The sequence below is a fragment of the Crinia signifera genome, chromosome 4 (genome assembly GCF_055691185.1).
Source record: "Crinia signifera chromosome 4, ASM5569118v1, whole genome shotgun sequence".
Classification (NCBI taxonomy): domain Eukaryota; kingdom Metazoa; phylum Chordata; class Amphibia; order Anura; family Myobatrachidae; genus Crinia; species Crinia signifera.
Genome location: NC_139220.1, coordinates 172,696,630 through 172,720,311, shown reverse-complemented (window position 1 = coordinate 172,720,311; position 23,682 = coordinate 172,696,630). Strand labels below are relative to the sequence as shown.

The 23,682-nt window shown below is 45.1% G+C and overlaps 1 protein-coding gene across 2 annotated transcripts; it reads right to left on the bottom strand.

Annotated features, from left to right (window-relative positions):
* Nucleotides 1-13,495: 13,495 nt before the first annotated feature.
* On the bottom strand, nucleotides 13,496-23,682 carry EFCAB10 (EF-hand calcium binding domain 10). 2 transcript variants are annotated; one of them, XM_083182993.1, is made up of 4 exons: nucleotides 23,445-23,682; nucleotides 20,996-21,160; nucleotides 16,620-16,701; nucleotides 13,496-14,544 (listed from the first exon to the last, which is right to left on the bottom strand). In XM_083182993.1, exons 1-4 carry the CDS (start codon nucleotides 23,563-23,565, stop codon nucleotides 14,502-14,504), a joined length of 411 nt encoding a protein of 136 aa, XP_083039119.1. In that variant the 5' UTR covers nucleotides 23,566-23,682; the 3' UTR covers nucleotides 13,496-14,501. The 2 variants fall into 2 exon arrangements, with proteins under 2 accessions (XP_083039119.1, XP_083039120.1); XM_083182994.1 differs by having other exon boundaries at nucleotides 23,463-23,618.

Sequence of the window (23,682 nt, the reverse complement as noted above, 5' to 3'; positions counted from 1 at the left end):
GAGCAGTGCAGACCTGACCAGCTTTAAGGAATCTGTCCTGTTTGGAACACTCTGACTTTGATCTTTCCTGGTTCACATCTTACCTATCTGAACGCTCTCTCACTGTTCGCTTCTCTGACTCTACTTCCTCTTCACTACCTTTGTCAGTCGGAGTTCCGCGAGGCTCAGTCTTAGGTCCTCTGCTTTTCTCAATCTATACTTACTCTCTTGGCAAACTAATCAGCTCTTTCGGATTTCAGTATCACTTATATGCGGATGATACTCAAATCTATCAATCAACCCCAGAGTTGTCACCAGTGGTTTTGGGCCGAGTCTCTGAATGTCTATCTGCCATATCATCTTGGAAGTCTTCTCGCCAACTCAAACTTAATATTTCCAAAACATAATTACTTATATTCCCATCAACTAAGAACAGTTACCATCCTGACATCTCCATCGCTGTTGACAACTCAACAATCCACCCTACCCCACAAGCTCGTTGCTTAGGGGTGATCCTCGACTCTGAACTGTCCTTTCTTCCCCACATTCAATCTGTCTCCAAATCATGTTACATGCATCTAAAAAACATATCCAAAATACGACCCTCTCTCACACAAGACACTACCAAATCTCTTATCCATGCACTCATTATATCCCACATTGATTATTGCAATAGTCTTTTAACTGGTCTTCCCAAGAACAGACTCTCGCCACTGCAATCCATTTTAAATGCTGCTGCTAGGCTGATCTTCCTTGCAAGATGCTCATCGTCTGCTGATCCGCTCTGCAAGTCCCTTCATTGGTTACCTGTATCTTACCGTATTCAATATAAAACACTTCTACTTGCATATAAAGCTATTAACCATACTGCACCAGCTTATATCTCTTTACTTATCACAAAATATCTCCCATCTCGACCACTCCGCTCTGCACATGATCTGCGTCTCTCCTCTGCATGGATCACTAGCTTCCATTCACTATTACAGGACTTTCATGGGGCTGCTCCCATCCTATGGAATGCCCTTCCATGCACAATAAGGCTCTCCGCTAGCCTCCAAACTTTCAAGTGTTCCCTGAAAACTCACCACTTCAGACAAGCCTATCATATTTAAGTTCTACACGCAGAACCCTCTGAGGTACCTATGTATTATATAGCTTCCCTTGTGGACTTGTAACTTGGTGGGACTACTATGCTATTACTGATGCCTGTCCTTGTGTTTCCCTCCGATGTCCCTATAGATTGTAAGCTTGCAGCTAACCTCAAAGTCTGTCTGTCGTTACCCAGTTTGTTTTATCACTGTCTACCATTGTAAAGCGCAACTGAATCTGTATAAGAAACTGTAATAAATAAATAAATCTGTCCTGTTTGGAACACTCTGACTTTGACCTGTGTCAATGTCTAATTTTTCCCAGCATATAATTTCCATAATTATAATTATAACCATGCCCATAACATTAATATAGTCAGGGATACATAATCATTTTATCCCATAGGCCAGGAAATGTTGCATTTCAAGTTACACATTTCAGCCCATAATGTCATGTTTGGACTCTAAATGAGCGAAATTACATTAGTTATCGGATGACAGTTATTAGAATTCTATATGATATTGCACTCACATGTTATTACAAATTATAAGCTCACACTATATTAAGATACAGCAAACAGAGGGGCGTGTCTATAGGCTATTGAGAGAATGTGATGAATGGTTCTCTGGAAAGCACCTGAGCCAGTCATAGGATACTGTAAACAAAGGCTAGTGATACCAGGGGAAGACAATAGGATCAACCCCTCCCCCTAGAAAGTTTCTTGGATAGTGAAAGAAACATATCCAGTTAGTTGAATTTGGAAAGTCGACCAGAGAAGATGGAATGCAGCACTCCTGGACAAGATGAGCACATGGCTTTGAGTAATGTATAAACTTGTAGGACCGATATATTGTGTACTAGGACCCCGGTTATGGAATATGGATTATGTTAGAGAGTTTAAGAGTAGTTAACTTCCATTCTTGGGTGTCTTCAGATATTAACATGTGCATAGGCCCAGAGTATGTTTACATATGGTTACACAAAGAAAGCTTCTGTCTGTAGTTGAGGGTGACCAGTGTGAATGATGTTTAGCTAGCCTGTAGTTATGAATCGTGAGTGGAGTATAGGTGGATCAGCAGGATCAATGGTGTGTTGGCCCTGTACCGTGTGGAGGTTTATTGTGATGCAGTGTGTCCTTTGTGCCAGTAAACGGCTAACATAGGTGTTTGGACTGGCCCATGTGTGTCTTGGTGTGGTTGTAAAGGAGTTCTGTAATATATTGTCTGGATTCTTTGTATTGAAGTGTGTGTGTCTGCGTCCCAGAATGGATTAGCCCTGAGATGTTTCTATTGAAGAGTGTGAATGCTTTGTGTAATATCCAGTGAGAATATCTAGATAAACTATCGGATAAAACCAACTTATATGAAACAAATGTTGATAGCATGATGCTCGGATGGTGTGTGTGTAATGGCTTGTGATGTGATTATGATATGATTAGTCCTTAGATTGTATAGTGCTATTTAAGTGTTCTGTACAGAAGTACATGGTAGATTAATGATATATTAATTGTGTATGCAACAGGTTTAATGTGTTTGATGGATGTGCAAGTTATAGTCAGGATTGTGAGTATCGCATGATGCAAGTTAGAGGTTAGTTTGGAGTAAATGTTGTGAATAGAAATTATGAACGTACAGTCAGTTTATGTTTGATTGCCATGATTGTTAACCCCTTCCTGACAGAGCCAGTTTTTGCGTTCCTGACAGAGCCCTTTTTTTCAAATCTGACATGTATCACTTAAGTGGGGATAACTTTTTTTTGCTTTTACTTATCCCAGTGATTTTGAGATTGTTTTTTCGTGACACATTGTACTTCAAATTAGTGGTAAATTTGGGTCGATACAGTCTGTGTTTTTTTGTGAAAAATACCAAAATGTCGTAAAAAAATGGAAAATTTAGCAATTTGCAAAATGTTAAATTTTCTGCTTGTGAGACAAATAATCATACCACTCAAAAGTTAATAACTAACATAGACCATATGTCTACTTTATGTTTCCATCATTATTTCAACTTCCTTTTAATTTTTTTGGACACTAGGAGGCTTACAATATGAATAGCAAATTCTCAAATTTTCAAGAAAATTTCAAACACTGATTTTTTTAGGGACCAGTTCAGTTCTGATGTGACTTTGAGGGACTTGTATGTGAGACACCCCCATAAATGATACCATTTCAAAAACTGCACCCCTCACAGTATTCAAAACAGCATTTTGGAAGTTTGTTAACCCTTTAGGTGTTTCACAGGAATTAAAACAAAGTGTAGGTGAAATTTCAAAATTTCATTTTTTTTGCAGATTTGCAATTTTAATACATTTTTCTAAGGAACACAGTACATTTTACTAGAGAAATGTGACTAAAAATTGATTCCCCCAATTCTTTTGTTTTCATAAATATCCTATATGTGGCCCTAGTGTGCACGTTGACCAAACCACAGGCTTCATAATAGAAGGAGCACCTACTTGATTTTGGAGCCTCCTTTTTATGAGATTATTTTTTAGGCACCATGTAGGTTTCTAGGCACCATAAGATGCTAAAATTTAGGAACCCCCCCACAAGTGACCCCATTTTGCAAACTACACCCCTCAGGGAATTCATCTAGGGGTATAGTGTACATTTCAAACCCCCAGGGGTTTCACCAATTGTGGTACAACTGGGCAGTGAAAATGAAAAATTAAATTTTTTACACAAAAATGCAGTTCTGGCTCAAAATTTTTCATTTTCAGAAGGTATGAAGGAGAAAAAGCACCCCAAAATCTGTGCCCCAATTTCTCCCGAGTACGGCAATGCCTCACATGTGACCAAAAAATACCATTTGGGTGCATGGCAGGACTCAGAAAGGAAGGAGTGATTTTTGGATTTTGCAGCTCAGATTCTGGTGGAATGTTGGTGGGTGCTATGTTGCATTAGCAAGACCCCCCAAGCACCAATACAGTGGAACCCCCCCACAAGTGACCCCATTTTGCAAACTACACCCCTCAGGGAATTCATCTAGGGGTATAGTGTACATTTCAAACCCCCAGGGGTTTCACCAATTTTGATACAACTGGGCAGTGAAAATGAAAAATTAAATTTTTTTACACAAAAATGCAGTTCTGGCTCAAAATTTTTCATTTTCAGAAGGTATGAAGGAGAAAAAGCACCCCAAAATCTGTGCCCCAATTTCTCCCGAGTACGGCAATGCCTCACATGTGACCAAAAAATACCATTTGGGTGCATGGCAGGACTCAGAAGGGAAGGAGTGATTTTTGGATTTTGCAGCTCAGATTCTGGTGGAATTTTGGTGGGTGCTATGTCGCATTAGCAAGACCCCCGAAGCACCAATACAGTGGAACCCCCCCACAAGTGACCCCATTTTGCAAACTACACCCCTCAGGGAATTCATCTAGGGGTATAGTGTACATTTCAAACCCCCAGGGGTTTCACCAATTTTGATACAACTGGGCTGTGCAAATGCAAAATTACATTTTTTACACAAAAATGCAGTTCTGGCTCAAAATTTTTCATTTTCACAAGGAATGAAGGAGACAAAGCACCCCAAAATCTGTGCCCCAATTTCTCCCGAGTACGGCAATGCCTCACATGTGACCAAAAAATACCATTTGGGTGCATGGCAGGACTCAGAAGGGAAGGAGTGATTTTTGGATTTTGCAGCTCAGATTCTGGTGGAATTTTGGTGGGTGCTATGTCGCATTACCAAGACCCCCCCAAGCACCAATACAGTGGAACCCCCCCACAAGTGACCCCATTTTGCAAACTACACCCCTCAGGGAATTCATCTAGGGGTATAGTGTACATTTCAAACCCCCAGGGGTTTCACCAATTTTGATACAACTGGGCAGTGAAAATGAAAAATTACATTTTTTTACACAAAAATGCAGTTCTGGCTCAAAATTTTTCATTTTCAGAAGGTATGAAGGAGAAAAAGCACCCCAAAATCTGTGCCCCAATTTCTCCCGAGTACGGCAATGCCTCACATGTGACCAAAAAATACCATTTGGGTGCATGGCAGGACTCAGAAGGGAAGGAGTGATTTTTGGATTTTGCAGCTCAGATTCTGGTGGAATTTTGGTGGGTGCTATGTCGCATTAGCAAGACCCCCCAAGCACCAATACAGTGGAACCCCCCCACAAGTGACCCCATTTTGCAAACTACACCCCTCAGGGAATTCATCTAGGGGTATAGTGTACATTTCAAACCCCCAGGAGTTTCACCAATTTTGATACAACTGGGCAGTGAAAATGAAAAATTACATTTTTTTACACAAAAATGCAGTTCTGGCTCAAAATTTTTCATTTTCAGAAGGTATGAAGGAGAAAAAGCACCCCAAAATCTGTGCCCCAATTTCTCCCGAGTACGGCAATGCCTCATGTGTGATCAAAAAGTGGCAGGACTCAGAAGGGAAGGAGTGATATTTGGATTTTGCAGCACAAATTCTGGTGGAATGTTGGTGGGTGCTATGTCGCATTAGCAAGACCCCCAAAGCACCAATACAGTGGAACCCCCCCACAAGTGACCCCATTTTGCAAACTACACCCCTCAGGGAATTCATCTAGGGGTATAGTGTACATTTCAAACCCCCAGGGGTTTCACCAATTGTGGTACAACTGGGCAGTGAAAATGAAAACATTTTTTTACACAAAAATGCAGTTCTGGCTCAAAATTTTTCATTTTCAGAAGGTATGAAGGAGAAAAAGCACCCCAAAATCTGTGCCCCAATTTCTCCCGAGTACGGCAATGCCTCATGTGTGACCAAAAAGTGGCAGGACTCAGAAGGGAAGGAGTGATATTTGGATTTTGCAGCACAAATTCTGGTGGAATGTTGGTGGGTGCTATGTCGCATTAGCAAGACCCCCAAAGCACCAATACAGTGGAACCCCCCCACAAGTGACCCCATTTTGCAAACTACACCCCTCAGGGAATTCATCTAGGGGTATAGTGTACATTTCAAACCCCCAGGGGTTTCACCAATTTTGATACAACTGGGCAGTGAAAATGAAAAATTACATTTTTTTACACAAAAATGCAGTTCTGGCTCAAAATTTTTCATTTTCAGAAGGTATGAAGGAGAAAAAGCACCCCAAAATCTGTGCCCCAATTTCTCCCGAGTACGGCAATGCCTCATGTGTGACCAAAAAGTGGCAGGACTCAGAAGGGAAGGAGTGATATTTGGATTTTGCAGCACAAATTCTGGTGGAATGTTGGTGGGTGCTATGTCGCATTAGCAAGACCCCCAAAGCACCAATACAGTGGAAGCCCCCCACAAGTGACCCCATTTTGCAAACTACACCCCTCAGGGAATTCATCTAGGGGTATAGTGTACATTTCAAACCCCCAGGGGTTTCATCAATTTTGATACAACTGGGCAGTGAAAATGAAAAATTACATATTTTTACACAAAAATGCAGTTCTGGCTCAAAATTTTTCATTTTCAGAAGGTATGAAGGAGAAAAAGCACCCCAAAATCTGTGCCCCAATTTCTCCCGAGTATGGCAATGCCTCATATGTGACCAAAAAATACCAGTTGGGTGCATGGCAGGACTCAGAAGGGAAGGAGTGATTTTTGGATTTTGCAGCTCAGATTCTGGTGGAATGTTGGTGGGTGCTATGTGGCATTAGCAAGACCCCCGAAGCACGGTGAAATGATGAACCTAATAATCCATAGATGTGTGGTATATTTTAAAACACTCCTTTATACATAGGCCGGGTTTGTCGGGGCAAGTTTCACAGTGGAAAATAGTTTCCTTTCTTATTCCCTTTTTATAGCAAACTTTGCACCTTTTTTGTGTCCTGCCCTTTCTTGCAGTGGAGGGGATTTCGTGCGGAAAATGCTGCCCTGGTACAATACGGGGGCCAGTACTAGAAGTACTGGGGCCCTCTGCCTGCTGGTTCCCAAATATTAGGCCCTTTATGACTTCTTCTTGAAAGTGCATAAATGTCCCCCTCTGGCCGGTAGAACGGAATAGCACGTAAGCGTTATACAGTGCCATCTGGATGATATACACGGCCAGCTTCTTGTACCAGATTTTTGTTTTCCGCAGGGCACTGTACGGCTTCAGTACCTGATCTGAAAGATCCACTCCGCCCATGTACTTATTGTAATCCAGGATACAATTAGGTTTGGAGGTGTGGGTACTGGTACCTCGTACAGGGACGGAGGTGGTACTGTCTCCGTGAATTGTTGTCAGTATAAGGACATCCCTCTTGTCCTTATATTTGACCAACAACATATTTTCGGTGCATATTCCCCTGCTTTCACCCCTTCTCATTACTTGGGCAATGTGCGTTTTTGGGAGGCCTCTTTGGTTCTTGCGCACAGTACCGCAAGCTGCTGTACCTCTTGAACCAAGGGCCTTAAACAGGGGGATGCTAGTGTAAAAGTTATCCACATAGAGGTGATAACCTTTATCCAGGAAGGGGTGCACTAAATCCCAGACAATTTTTCCACTAACACCTACGAGGGAGGGGGGGCATTCTGGCGGTTCAATTCTTGAATCCTTCCCTTCATATACCCTAAACCTGTGAGTGTACCCTGAGGTGCTTTCACACAGCTTATACATTTTTATGCCATACCTTGCCCTCTTACTGGGAAGGTACTGGCGGAATTTAACCCTTCCTTTAAAATGTATAAGGGACTCGTCTATGCAAATGAATTTATCTGGGATGTACATCTCTTCAAATTTGGCACTGAAATGATCAATGACCGGCCTGACTTTGAATAGCCGGTCAAAGGTGGGATCATCTCTGGGTGGGCACTGTGCATTATCGTTGTAATGCAAAAATTTAAGGATCGTCTCAAATCGAGCCCGGGGCATGGCCATACGGTAAAATGGGGTGCTGTACAGAACATCTGTACTCCAATATTGCCTAATTTCTGTCTTTTTTACTATGCCCATATGAAACACCAGACCCCAAAACGTCATCATCTCTACTGCATCTACAGGGGTCCACCGAGCAAATGATGACGTGGGGTTTTGAGCAATAAACTGCTGGGCATATAAATTAGTTTGGTCCACCATTAAATTTATAAAATCATTAGAGAAAAATAATTTGAAAAAGTCAATTTCTCTGAGACCTGTGGAATCAAATTGGATTCCTGGCATGGCCAAAAACTCAGGAACCTGGGGCTCAAAATTGTCTGGTGGTGGGGTCCATACGAGATCAATTATTGGGGGGGGGGGTCTCAGCTGCTCTACGGGGGCGTCTTTGAGGGGGTCCCTCATCACCAGAGGAGGAAGAGGAGCTTAAGACGAATCCTTCAAATTCCCCGCTTGCATCACTGGCTGTGTCAGAGTCAGAGGCAAGCATGGCATATGCCTCCTCCGCTGAATACATTCTTCTGGATGACTGGGATGACATTTGGGATGACATTTGGGATGCCATTTTTATTTTTGTGTTACTGGTAGTGAAATGTTTCAACACGTGTATAGTGTAGGGGGGGTACAAACTTTATTTCAACCCGGGGGGTATGTAGTGTGTAGTGTGTATGTAGTGCAGAAAAAAAAAATACTTTATACAAAAAAAAAAAATTGAAGGGGTTAAAAAAAAAAAAAAATTGAAGGGGTTAAAAAAAAAAAAAAATTGAAGGGGTTAAAAAAAAAAAAAAAAGGTCCTGCGCCAAAAATTGAGCACAGATGTTGGTCAGTAACGTCCGTCACTGAACAGCGCTCAAAGGCAACAGGAATTTGATCAAAAAAAAAAAAAAAAAATAGATCAACCCTGTGCCGAAAAAGCTGATCAGTGATGTACGTCACTAATCAGCGCACAGTGGCCACAGGACACCCACAAAATCACAGTGTGTGTAAAAAAAAAATTAAAAAAAGACCCCACAGCACCCACAAAAAAAAAAAAGGTGATCAGTGATGCGACACTGATTACCAGTGAGGGGCAGCAGGTGCACAACCTTTGGTGCAACTGACAGTGCAACTGGCAGCAACTGACAGGTATATATATAAAAAAAAAACCTCTGCACCCCCAAAAAGTTGCTGATCACCTCAGATATAGTGATCAGCACAAAAGGCGGGGGCAGCAGACACAAAATTTAGCACTCTCTATCACTCTCTGTCACTATCTCTCTCTATCTCTCACTATCTATCACTCTATGACACTGCAGCAGCAGCACTGACAGTTATATATATGAAAAATAACCCCTGCACCCCCAAAAAGTTGCTGGGGGTGCACAAAATGGGGGCAGCAGACACAAAATATAGCAGTCTCTATCACTCTCTGTCACTATCTCTCTCTATCTCTCTATCTCTCACTATCTATCACTCTATGACACTGCAGCAGCAGCACTGACAGGTATATATATATATATAAAAAAAACCCTGCGCCCCCAAAAAGTTGCTGATCAGTTAATTTATACTGATCAGCACAAAAGGGGGGGCAGCAGTCAGTTATATAAAAAATATATAGCACAATCTGTCACTATCTCTCTATCTCTCTCTATCTCTCTATCTATAACTCTATTACACTGCAGCAGCACAAAATATAGCACTCTCTGTCACTAGGCCTCTCTATCTATCTCTCTCTCTCTCTCTCTATCTTTCTATCTAATAACTCGCAGCAGCACAACACAGCACAGGATGTCACAAGAAGAAGCAAGATCCAGGCAGTGATCAGGTAAGTATTTAGCAAGGTTCTGGTCAGTATATGGCGGCAGCTGGGCACGGTGACCGCACTGCACGCAATTCCAGACCGGAATGGCGTCTGCAGTGCAGTCACCGTTAGTTTAAACCCCCCTCCATGGCTGTGATTGGTCCGTCGGTCCGACGAACCAATCACGGCCTTTGGGGGCGGGCGGGGTGAGGTGGGGTGACACCAGTGTCACCCTTACACCCCGCGGTGATTGGTGCTGTACTTTACAGCACCAATCACCTCCGATCCCGTGTCACCAGCGAACGTTATTCGCCGGTGACACAGAAAACGCTGTGAATGGCTGTTCACACTGAACAGCCAATCACAGCGATCGCCGACGGGGGGGCGGCATCGCCGCCCCCCCTGGGCATGCAGGGACATGTCTGCTGTCAGGGACAGCAGACATCGTCCCTCTGTCACTGCGTCTCTAGACGCAGTGACAGTTTGAAGTCATGAGTCGGGAAGTACTTCCCGGCCATGACGTATATATACGTCAAATGTCGGGAAGGGGTTAAGGTTCCTTTGTGTGCCATGCGGCGGTACACAAAATGGCGGACACAAAGACTTGGTATCACAAAATGGCTGCTTCTTCATAGCCACGCCCCCAGCACTGTAATTCACATACACATTATACATCACTGAGGTTAATTGTATTTAAGGATGCTGGAATAATAATCGTTATTATGTATAATACCTGTATTGTTATATTTATTATCCATGATACAGTTTCGTCTGGTTACACTTATAAATAATATTCATTGATTATAAATCTGGACATTCACTTATTGGTTGCGTGCAAAATGAATAAATTAGATAGACTTTGCATATATAAATAAATGGACTTCCATACCTGTTTTATGGTCCTTCGAGGTTTTCCAGGTAGTGGGCGATTATGTACACTACTATTTATGTTTTTCTTTTCATACACTTGGTGCCACCTAGAGAATCTTCCTGATGAGCAATTTAAAATAAACTATGTCCTGCATTTCTCAAATTGTCTATCACGCTACATGCAGCTAAACCCATCCATAATGAGCGTGTGATCAAAAACATCAATTGAATATTGCTGTGTGATCTTCTGTCACTTTAGATGCGAAATTGGGGGTGATAAACAATTGAATTTAACCCATAGTGCCTATTCCTGATTGGGTGTGGAGCCTGGTAACTACATCATGTCTGGGGCAATTGTGTTTTTCTTCACAAGGAATCAAGGAGACACTCAAAAGTAAAAAGGACAAAGAGAAAGAAGCAAATTTATATAAACCAGGTGGGTGGATCAGTGTGGAAAAAAAAGGAAATGGTTTACTAACCCACAGCAATGGCTGTCATGGAGTATCTAGAAGATTTTGGCAATGCCAACATAAATGATCAAATACATGTTTTATTACACTTACACCAGATAGAACGGTTATGCTATAAAGGGACAACATGCACAACATAGACAAAAGGTTGACATGGGTTCTTAATGTGTTTTTTTTTTCTTTGTATGTTAATTTGTAGATTTCATCTTGTGTAATGCAAAGAAGTATACCACTTCACTCACCATGCTTCTGGCTAGGGGTTTTGCTCCGCTACCACTTTACTGTTCCCAATTAGACCCAACAATGATAATATAATATACATTTTACAATTTCTGTACAGTTTGGTGTCACTGCGCCGGTGGGTATATCATGTTAAAATTATATCCTAAAATATCTTAATTACAGTACTACAGTTTGCTTTTTTAATATAAGAGACACAATATTTGTTTATAGACAGTAGTTCATACACTTTATAGGTTCAATTTTTCAAATAAAAACATAACATACACAACATAAAAGCACGTGCTAAATAAATCCATGTAGAATTGATGGTATTATGGTCATTAGGTCGATATGCATTGGGTTGACCACTGAATGTCAACATGGGCTTATGCTGGCCACACATAAGACCAACTTTCCTCCAACCATCCAACTAGTCGCTTGGATGGAATAAAAATATGGTACCGGATGGGAGCAAATGTAATATTTACTTTAGAAATTTGCTCCCAAAATCTGGAAACTGAGAAAAACTGTCGCTCAGACACGGTACTGTAGTTGAACCTGTTTGATTGATACAACTTGACTGAATGTTTCCTGGGTTTGTGAGCACATTTCTGATTGTCCTTTGCTTCCATCCAGTACCATATTTTTATTCCATCCAAGCAACTAGTTGGATGGTTGGAGGAAAGTTGGTCTGATGTGTGGCCAGCATTAGGTTGACAACTCAGAAGGTCAACATGGGGTTAGGTCGACACAATCATTAAGTCGACATGGGGTCAACAGTCAAAAGGTCTATATGGGTTTTTCACTTTTTTTTGAGCCCACATGTGCCAACAGGTGGTATTTCATGCCCTACCATCCACTAGGGCGTGGAGGGAGAATAAAATAGTGTGCCGAGCGTAGCAAGGCACCGTGCCCGAAGCACATTTGGTACAAAAAACGGTACTCTTTACCTAGTACGGCGCCCGTCGCGGGCATCGCGGGTACATTTATGTATGGCCGCGACGCGACCGACGCGATGCCCGCGATTTCCCATTGAAACCAATGTAAAACATGAAGATCGTGTCGGTCGCGTCGCGGCCGGCCATAAACGTACCCGCGATGCCCGCGATGCGATGCTCACGATTTCCCATAGGAATCAATGTTAAAAGCCGCGATGCACCCGATTTTACTGTTAAATGCCTCAATCCACCCGATTTGGCCATAGGAATCAATGTTAAATGGGCTACAGAGCCCATTAACCCTTAAATGTCCCCCCAAATTTTTAACGCCACCCCACGATCCACGCCAACCCGAAGCGTGGCGAGCGCAGCGAGCCCGCGAGGGGCGGCGGTACGCGTCCTCCGACCTTTTCATGCCCTACTATCCACGTCGGCGTGGTGTGAGAATATAATAGTGTGGCGAGCGCAGCGAGCCACCGAGCCCGAAGCGTGGCGAGCGCAGCGAGCCCCGCGAGGGGACGCGGATACCTTCACAGTTATACGCGTCCCCTCGCGGGCTTCACAGGTGTCCGTGGCGACCCGGACACCTGTGAAGCCCGCGAGGGGACGCGTCTACCTGTGAAGGTATCCGCGTGCGCTCGCCACGCTTCGGGCTCGGTGGCTCGCTGCGCTCGCCACACTATTCTATTCTCACACCACGCCGACGTGGATAGTAGGGCATGAAAAGGTCGGAGGACGCGTACCGCTGCGCTCGCCACGCTTCGGGTTGGCGTGGATCGTGGGGTGGCGTTAAAAATTTCGGGGGACATTTAACGGTTCATTGGCCCTATTTGGGCTGTGTGGCCCATTTTACATTGATTTCTATGCTCAAATCGGGTACATTGAGCCATTTAAGTGTAAAATCGCGGTCAATCATGCTTTTTAACATTGTTCCCTATGGGAAAATCGCGGTGATCGCGGTCATCGCGGGCATCGCGGCCATCCCGATTTACCCGCGATGCCCGCGATCACCGCGATTTTTACCCCCGACGCCCGCGATTTCAATCGTGGGCGCCGTTCTAGGTAAAGAGTACCCAAAAAACTTGAAAAACTATGTTGACCTTTTGACTGTCAACCTTACCCATGTCAACTTAAAGCTTGTGTCGCCCTAATGACCCTGTCAACCTTCAGTGGTCGACCCAATGCATGTTGACCTAAGTTGTGTCGATCCTATGAACCAAACCCAGAAGTAATTACGCAGAAGATATCTCATTCATGTTCAAAGTCTCACTTTTCCAATGTTTCACACCTCATCCGTTCTTTAAGACAGACATTTATGCATTGAACACTAAAGTCAGTAACAGAGATTAGTTTTTATTGTATGTCCATTTTTGGAAGACTACTATTTATAAAACGTTACAGGATAATTGTGGGTCCGATCAGCTGACATCAGGACACCAAGCCGGGAGGTGTGTTACGCTATGCAGAGAGTGGTGCATTCCAATAAACATCCTGCCGTGATATATCTAACCGTGCAAGTTCATGTGTGCAGGAACTTGCTTTCACTTCTAAAACAAATGGACACTGCTGCCTGCTGTGCATTGGCACTATACTTGCACACCACTGGAGGTAATTAAATTGCTTTGTTCCACTTACTAATAGAGACATTGTTACCATCAACAAAGCCAGCAATATACATCTGATCGCTGAATGATGGGCACAAGGAAATCCACTCTGCACATTTACAGTATATTTCATCCAAAGGCGTAACTACCATAGGTGCAAGGGGTACAGCTGCTATGGGGCCCAGAGCTGAAGGGGGCCCATCTTTTCTGTATAAGTTATATTTTCTATATACATTTATCGCCAATATTTTGTATATAGGGGCCCTTACAAACTTTTGCTATGGGGTCTGCGAATATCTAGTTACGCCCCTGATTTCATCTTAAGATGTCGGGGAGGAGAAGGGCACTATTGCATGGGATGCAACTGCGTTGTGTATGTGGTTGTTATCTGCACCTATATCTTATACCTAGCTGTGTGTGATCCATTAGAGATAGAGAAACCAGATTCTATGCCCCAGTATCCTGAATGAAGTTGATTGCACAGTGTATATGAATGAGGCCTAATTAGAACTATCAGTCTTTTTCGTTTATTGTTACAATAGACATTTTAGGTTCTGTGAGTGCTTCTTTCAAAGGAATGCACTTCAAATTGGGACAAGAGGTTTAGGTATTCTGTTAAATGCAAAAACATCAAGTACATAAGCATGAAAATAATTTTACTAATAAATAGACATTGTATTAATTACAGGACACACCAACATTAGTCAGCAACCGTAGATTACATCATAATATGAAGGTGCTATGCCTTGAATGTTGCACAGCTTTTTTTCAGCTGGATCCTCCTGAGGAAAGAAAGAAACTGTGTATTAGCTGGAGCCATGGAAATGGAGACTATTTAAAAAAAGGTTACAGGCTACTTGTGGCACCAGAGTAGGGTCGGAGACTCTGAACCTTGCAGAACACATTTCTGTCCACAATGGAAAGTCTAAGGAACAGTTTCAATTAGCCGGGGTAATTCACTGTGTGGGAGGAAAAGGGTGATAGTTTTAGACACTATGCCCTATGGAATGCATAACGTGGTATAAGTAAAATGACGCAAGACCTGAACAAGCATGTAGATAGTAACACTAAAGGTACCTATACACTAGTGCGATTTTGCCCAATTTCATTTCATTTCGACGCATCTGGACGATAAATCCAATGAAAGTGGCAAATTGCATGTGTTATACCTTTAGATCCAATCCGATACACAGTCCAGTGTGCAACAGATAGGAGCAGGAGATCGTAGGGGCTGTACCATAGATTTATTGGATACGCAGCCCTTGCGATAGACATATGGTATGCATGTGTTCTAGACATTGGGTCAATTGCCAGGGTGTTGCATGTGATGCTAGTATGCGATAACTCTCACAAGTGCATGGTGGCCTTAAAACTATTGAACAATCATTGTGAATGTCTGAGATATTTTGCATACAAACATACAGATGTAGCCACGCCAATTGCCACATGCAACATACATGGCGATTGGCGTGATCCCATCGACATGTGCATGCATCCAGGGCCGGTGCAAGGCACCGGAGCGCCCCAGGCGAATCGGGGTGGGGGCGCCCCGGTGCCGGGGGGGGGGGGAAGGTAGCTGTCCTGCGGCGCTGTGTATTTGTAAGCCTCTCCCCCCCCCCCTCACCTCTGCTCCGGCGTTAGTACGCCGGAGCTCCCGTGCTGCCGCTGCGCTGTCAGACTCCCGGCCGCCTGTCACTTTTAGCAGTGACGTCGGCGGCAGGCTGAGGGATGATCGCGGTGGCTTGGAAGGACTCGGGTGCCTGAGCGCTCCCGAGTCCTCCCGCGCCGACCATACCCGAGCCTGCCGCCGACGTCACTGTAAAATGAGTGACGGGCGGCGGGCGGCTAGCGGGCGGCAGGGGATCGTTGCCGCCGGACAAAAGGTCATGTTGGAGACAGGGGGGGACACAAGGTTTGTGGCGGGGGGTGGGCACTAGAGGTGCTGCGCCAGTGGTGCACACCTGGACACCACTGGCGCGCACCTATTGTATGTTAGTGGTTTGCCCGGAGATTTTCCGGGACAGCCCGCTGCGGCAGCGCAGCTGAGCCCGGAAAATCTCTGGGCAAACCACTCAAGGGGTTAAATACACAGCGCCGCAGGACAGCTACCCCCGCGGCACGGGGGAGGGGGAGCAAAATGCCGCCCTCCAGTGGCCGGCGCCCTAGGCAAATGCCTAGATTTGCCTAGTGGTGGCGCCGGCCCTGCATGCATCTAATTTGCTCCTGATGGTGCGGTGTAGTGATTCTGTGCAAGCGACCATGGCACTGCAAGGATAAGCACAGCTATATCTGTATGTAAGTAGGTGTGTGTGAGTGTATACCACTGTGTCCCTGGTCCTCCCCACTGCCCGTTTCTTTGTGCTTCTCGAAAAGAGCTTGAACAGCATATCTTGAAACCTCAAACTGCTTTAAAAATCTTTGCCTTGGAGAGACACTGCTGATGCAGTAGAACTACCTTTTGTCTTGTCACTGTGCTCAGTCTTGCCATGGTGTATGACCCGTGACAATAAATGGTCTTCCACAAGCTCCATTTTGCTGCAGAGTTTGGCTGTTCCTCACCCAGTTTTAAGGCTACTACACAGCTGTTTAAGTTAACAAATGTGCTTCAACATACATATGAAAATGATGATCGTTGTCACTTGTTTGATATGATTGGTTAATTCTAAATCCTGCAATCCTAAATATTCCCTGACTTTGTGCAAGTGTACTTAGAAGAACAGATGCTGTTTTGATGGCAAAGGGTGTCAACCTTTAATATATTTTTGATTTAGATTTCTCCTTTGTTCGTTCACATCACATTTTGTAAATTGATAAAAATCTAGGAAAATGTGTGGAAGAGAATACATGTTATACTTACATGTCATATTTGAAGACTTCCAGTGTGATTTTCTCAGGTGGTGCTGGTAAATTTGTAACATCTACACCCAGGGTTTTTAAAGCTGTGAATGGAAAAAAAATACTAAAAAAATCAATTTCAAAAGCATCTTGTTTTATTTAGTCATTTCTTACTTATATTTTAAATCATAAATTAAATATCTTTTTTTTGTAACTGAGTTATTGGATTGGCTTTTTTGCAGACTGTAAACAAAATGTAGTAGAATCCATAATTGTAGGACTTTTGCATGTGTGAAACGCATGGATGTGCGGTGAGGTAAATGGCTCAAGAGTCCCTGGCAAGTACCAGAGCCAGATTTACACACAATATATGAGCCCAGGGGTACATACCAGCATAATACACATGTGCAGCAGTATATACTGCTGGACAGGGGCGGGCTGGGCCGGGGGGCAGAGTGCCATATGCCCCCCGGGCCGCTTACCCACCCATTGGCTGCGGGCCGTGCTGCGGCTGGATCAGCTTCTCCAGCCCTCCTGCACTGGCCGCGGCTTACAGAACACGGCCGCGGCTACAGGAAAATGGCCGCCGGCCCCCTGCACTGAGGACATGTTCTCAGTGCAGGAGGCCGGCGGCCATTTTCCTGTAGCCGCGGCCGTGTTCTGGAAGCCGCGGCCAGCGCAGGAGGGCTGGAGAAGCTGATCCAGCTGCAGCACGGCCCGCAGCTAGCGAGTGGGTAAGCGCTCTCCCCCCCCCCCCCTCCCTCACCCCAGCATATGTGTTTCTGTCACTGTGGGGGCATATCTGGCACTGTGTGGGGGCATATCTGGCACTGTGTGGGGGCATATCTGGCACTGTGTGGGGGCATATCTGGCACTGTGTGGGGGCATATGTGTATCTGGCACTGTGGGGGGCATATCTGGCACTGTGGGGGCATATATGTATTTGGCACTGTGGGGGCATATGTGTATCTGGCACAGTGGGGCATATGTGTATTTGGCACTGTGGGGGCATATGTGTATCTGGCACTGTGGGGGCATATGTGTATTTGGCACTGTGGGGGCATATGTGTATCTGGCACTGGGGCATATGTGTATTTGGCACTGTGGGGGCATATCTGGCACTGTGGGGGCATATGTGTATCTGGCACTGTGGGGGCATATGTGTATCTGGCACTGTGGGGACATATGTGTATCTGGCACTGTGGGGGCATATGTGTCTGGCACTGTGGGGGCATATGTGTATTTGGCACTGTGGGGGCATATGTGTCTCTGGCACTGTGGGGGCATATGTGTCTCTGGCACTGTGGGGGCATATCTGGCACTGTGGGGGCATATGTGTCTTTGGCACTGTGGGGGAATATGTGTCTCTGGCACTGAGGGGGCATATGTGTCTCTGGCACTGTGGGGGCATATGTGTCTCTGGCACTGTGGGGGCATATCTGGCACTGTGGGGGCATATGTGTCTTTGGCACTGTGGGGGAATATGTGTCTCTGGCACTGTGGGGGCATATGTGTCTCTGGCACTGTGGGGGCATATGTGTCTCTGGCACTCTGGGGGCATATCTGGCACTGTGGAGGAATATGCGTATTTGGCACTGTGGCAGAATATCTGGCACTGTGGCGGCATTTGTGTCTGGCACTGTGGGGGCATATGTGTATTTGGTACTGTGGCGGAATATCTTGCACTGTGGGGGCATATCTGGCACTGTGGACATCACATTGTGCGGTGTAATGGGCATCATGGTATGGGGCGTAATGGACATTACGGTGTGGGGAGCATTGGGTAATTGCCATCACAGTATGGGGTGTAATGGGCATCAAGGTGTGCAGCATAATGTGTAATTAGCATCACAGTGTGCGGTGTATTGAGTAATTAGCATCGCAGTGTTGGGCGTAATGTGTAACTGGCATCATGGTGTTCAGCATAATGTGTAATTGGCATTACAGCATGTGGCTTTATGTGTAATGGGTATTACAAGGTTCGCTAAAATGTGCAATCTGCAGGTACACAATACAATCATGGCACAGGCAACGCCCCTTATGATAGGCCACGCCCCTAATTTTTCGGCGCGCCTACGGCGCGCAAAAGCATTCCTTCCGACGGTGACTTGGCTGATTATGGGCCAGTGCTCTGGACTTGCCCCCTAGGCTAAAAGTTGCCAGCCAGCCCCTGCTGCTGGAGATGCACTGAGGTTGCCAGGTGAGGCACTGCCTCACCTGCCATAGACTTTTTACTCCAGCGTTTTGACTATAAAAATGATTAGAATAATAAAAACAAGAATTTCTTTATAAATTATTTGTATTTTTGACATACTTTATCAATTCAAAACGCCGGCATATGCGCTAGTATAACAGGAAAGGCTGTGCCTCACCCCACCGCACGCCACTGGTGAAACGTAAACAAGGGACACCCTCACTAATCCATATTAGTTGTCCTATAGCAGTGGTAGCCAACTCCAGTCCTCGAGAGCTACCAACAGTTCACGTTTTTTAGATCAGTGGTTCTCAACGTCGGTCCTCAAGGACCCCCAACTGCACGTTTTCCAGGTCTCCTGGCAGTTGTACAGGTGCACTCATTATTCACTGACACATTTTAAAAGATCACAGGTGGAACTAATTAGTTCACCTGTGATTCTGTGTGGAGACCTGGAAAACATTAGCTGTTTTTAGCTCTCGAGGACTGGAGTTGGATATCCCTGTCCTATAGCATGTACATTGCCCAGAGGCAAGTACAGATATACAGCACATGGTATGTACAAAGTAACAGCAAGGTGTGAGAGTAGGCCTAGGTACTACTTCTTGTATTCAGCTTTTAAGACTTTTCCTTTTGTATTCAAAAGCAAGTTATTTTTAAGGGTGTGGTATGGCCCTCCAACAGGGGGGATCCCGGCGGTCAGTATCCCGACTGCCAGTGTTCTCTATGCTCGCCACAGGTTCTATTCTCCCTCTATGGGGGTCGAGGACCCCCACAAGGGAGAATAGCCCCTGTGAGTCGGGATCCCCCTGGTCGGAGCACCGGCAGTCGTGATTCCGACATCAGGATACTGACTGTCGCGATCCCCCCTGTCGAAGTGTAATCCGGCACCCATTTTTAGGTGGTGTATTTCCACCAGACTCCATAAAACAACCAACCATGTAGCACTTTTTTAATACAATAATCCTAAACATTATTTTAAATCCTACCTAGACAGTAGACATTGAACAAATAATGCTAGCAATTAAAGTCATAAATGCAAAATAACAGAAGTAGAATCAGCATCATAAGATTGAGGAGAAAGTCAACAGCTATTTTATATAGATCATTGCTTTAACAAGAGAGCTACATGGTCTTGCTGGATAGACATGCCTGTGTTTAGATTTACATGTTTCAATCAATATCCAGGCTGAGTTCTGCTCTGACCTATACTTTCACAGAAAAACGCTATGGGAGGAATTAAATTCTCTTCATAGGGATGGTCTTTTCAGGTAAAGTGCTCAATGCTAATTAATTGTTTGTGCTGTAAATCAGCAAATAGCGCATTTTCATTCCGTTCACCATAAGGAATGAGCAGAAATCCTTGTTAGCTAATGCATTGGGGCTAGTCATGGTGTTTCCAGTCTGGACTTAAATTAAAATATGCAGTTTACCACAAAAATGCTGATTACCACAACTATGCCCTGGCCATTAGTCACGGTACACTGCAACTCCCAACTTAAGGGCCAGACATGATGTAGTCCGTTGAACAGCTTTAGGAACTTAGCGCAGGAACTACATCCCCAAAAGAGAATTTAATTTAACCTGAGCTGCATGTGTAGCATCAAAGAATTGTCCCATTGGAAACATTCATTTCAAGGTGTTTATATTATGTAATGAATAGAAGTGGAGAGTTCCTACGATTACACTGGCATAACTATAGCTCCGCAGACCCCACAGTGGCTTGGAGGCATTAGGCAGGTTTGGTCGCTGCGTGGTCTGCGGAAGTTATTGCTACGGTCGCCGCCAAATCTGTTGATGCCGCCCACCAGGACCAGCAGAGCTTCATGTCTGCAGTCCCAGCACTCCACCTGTTAGAATGTCACTGACCTCTTCTTGCATCCTAAATAACCCTCTGCTGTGAGGGGGGTGGCCAATTTTCAAGTGATAACAGGAGCACTGGGACCGCAGACAGGATGATCTGCTGGTCCAGGCGGGCCAGGAACAGAGCAGCAATGGACAGGGCAGCGGCAGATTATCAGCCTATGTGCATGGTAATCTTTATGACTACAGTAACAGGCCCTCCTTATTTTGGACCTTATCTTCTTTGGCCACTATAAAATAAACAGTGGTCCTATTATCTTGTGCTCATTCATGGCAGTATCAGCCCATATTAACTGACAGAGAAAGGAGACGGAGAACAATATACAGATGTATATTCTTACACTCGATGTACTGAATCCTTGTAATATAGCCTTGGCCTGAAGGGTCCAGTATTCCAAAAACAGCATCTACATTAGATTCATCAAAGAGGCACGGATACTCTACATCTGCCAGCCTGGCAAGCTTTAACTTTTCCAACTGAGTTATGAGAAATTCTCTTGGTCTTTCTGCACAAACAAATATTGAAGGTGGTTAAGATCAAAATATGACAGTGAGCATCAACTTTTTTTCTGCTAAAAATGCACTGGACCCAGGGTTCCATTTGTACTGCACACCCTCCACTCACTAGATACACCACTGATTCTCAGGGAATTATTCCTATGCCCTGACTACTCAGTGGCGCATGCAGGGAGGTTTCTGGTTGTCCAGAAACCCCGGACAGGCCAAGTTGTTTTTTGTTCATCGGCTGCCGACATCATGCCAAGCTCACCCGCCACCTGTCTGCTCCTCGCTGCCCGCTGTGCCACTCAGCAACAAATGCAGTGCAGGGAGGCGCTCTCCCTGCTATGCTAGCTTGCTGCTGTCAGCTGTAGGGCGTATCACATAGGCAACAGCGTTGTGAGCGGGAAGAAGCCTCAGCAGTGTCCCAGATTGGGGCGGGACAGTTTACCAGTGGCCTTGCCCTCCTGCAAACTTCAGTGGCTGCGCCCCACCCCACAATGGGCTGAGTAATTAATATACAGCTGGACCAGCGGTATGATCAGTGGCAGCTTAGCAGTGAGGGGCCTGTCATACAGTGGCTGCAGAGACGGCACACAGTAATGAACGCGCAGTCCTCTGCTTCCCTTCTACGCTGCTCAGTGTGTGTGTCCCAGATTGGGGGAGCAAGCTCTGCCTCCTTTTTCCCCACAGGCAGCCCAGTCACAACTTTCCCTGTACCCTGCCCTGTCCCATCCTGGTCGGGGTATCAAGCCCTGCCCCTTCTCCTCAGGCAACCAATAGCTTTCTCTGTACCCTGCTAGGTCTGAGGAGCATGCTCAGTCTCAGCTTTCCCTGTGCCCGGCCCTGTTCATCCCAGCAAAGTCAGGGAAGCAAGCCTTGCCCCCTTCCCCCCTAAGTCCCAGCTTTCACTGTACCCTGCCCTGCCCTGTCCCATCACAGTCAGGGTAGCAAGCCCCGCCCCCTTCTAAGGCAGTTCAGTCCCAATAAGCACGTATTATGTATATGATTGCGGTAATAGAAATGCCCAGTAGGTGCACACAACAAAATGGTCTGCACACACCTTTGACACACACAGTATATACAGTGGTGGATCCAAGGGGGGGGAAGCACCAAGGCATATGCCCCCCTTGTCGTTAGGAAAGGCTGCTGGCTGTCAGTACTCTGGCTCCAATGCAGTCAGTGAATTTTAGCAGGCTATATAAGGGTCCTCCAAGCAGCAGAGCAGCATAACTGAGTTATCTTACAGCACAGGGTGGCCACCAGCTCGGAGAGATGACTCCCGCAGCTACCGCACTGCTGAGAGCTGAGCCTAGAGCCTGTTGGTAATTTTGGAGGAGAGGCAATCGCCCAGCCCTCTACCACGTGCAGTGCCTCCACTCACTCCTCCAGAATTGTATATGCCCTTGTGTCAATGAAAGGGCACCTCCACTTGAACCTCAACCTTCTTTTCCCGCTAAGCCTGCTCTCTCCTGGCCACATTCTAGTCCCACCTCCTTTTTCCCCTTTAGCCTGTCCACAAGCCCCAATTTGCCATGCTCTTTGACCAACCAAAAGACCAGGTGCAGCCCTCCTCATGTTTCATGTTTAGGGAGGTGCTGGAGTGTTTTTTTTATGTTTAATGTAGTTTATTATAGTGATGTAGTGTGTTATATAGGGGTATGTAGTATAGTGATGTAGTGTAGAGATGTGATGTAGTGAATGTAGCGTAGTGATGTAGTGCGGCATTATGGGGATGTAGCGTAGTGAGGCATATAGGGAATGTAGCGTAGTAATGTAGTTAGGCATGTAGTGAATGTAGCGTAGTGATGTAGTGCAGCATGTAAGGGGATGTAGCATAGTGATGAGCATAAGGCGATGAAGCGTGTACTGTAGGGGATGTAGTTTAGTGCAGTGTGTAAGGCTATGTAGCATAGTAATGTAGTCCCCCACCCTTCTATTGTCATTGTGTCCTCCCCCTATCATTTTGTTCTGGATCTTCCCCTATTTATATAAAACATAAACCTGAAAATCAAAAGGATTGTCCTGAATTATTATATCTAACGTAGATTATATCTGCTTCTTTAGCGCCATCTGTTGGCTTACAGTAGTAACGCAGAAACAGTTATTAATAGTAATAATCATCTGTATTAGCATCTCTTGATAATGGAGGTCTATATATACACTTTGAGGACACCACACCCTCCTTGATGTATTTTGTTTGTCCTATGGCCTTTTACAGGTAACCGTAACTAACGTGAGTGAGGAAGCGCAGACCAAGCTACAGCAGCTATTACACACACACTCACACACCACAACACGACAGTTTACCGGGCTGGTGGTAGAGCAGAAGACTGGTCAAGTTATTAACTAGCTCCATAATCTTGTGTTCCTGAAGATAGTCCTGCGCTTCCAGCTCTCGAGCCGACGCCATGTTTGCTCTCAGCGTTACCCGTTGCCAGGTGACAGAAATACGTCACACACAGGGCGCATAGTCAGGGACAGAGTCTAGAGTCTCACGCTTGAGCCAAAACTGTACCCGAGATCACGG

Bases quoted from the DNA above. Each gene is read 5' to 3' on its own strand.
- EFCAB10 (XM_083182993.1), bottom strand. From the start codon at position 23,565: ATGGCGTCGGCTCGAGAGCTGGAAGCGCAGGACTATCTTCAGGAACAC. The intron at 16,702-20,995 runs GTAAGAATATAC...TTCCATTCACAG, and splicing joins AAGGATTCAGTACATCGAGT to CTTTAAAAACCCTGGGTGTA. The intron at 14,545-16,619 runs GTAAGTATAACA...TTCTTTCCTCAG, and splicing joins GAAGTCTTCAAATATGACAT to GAGGATCCAGCTGAAAAAAA.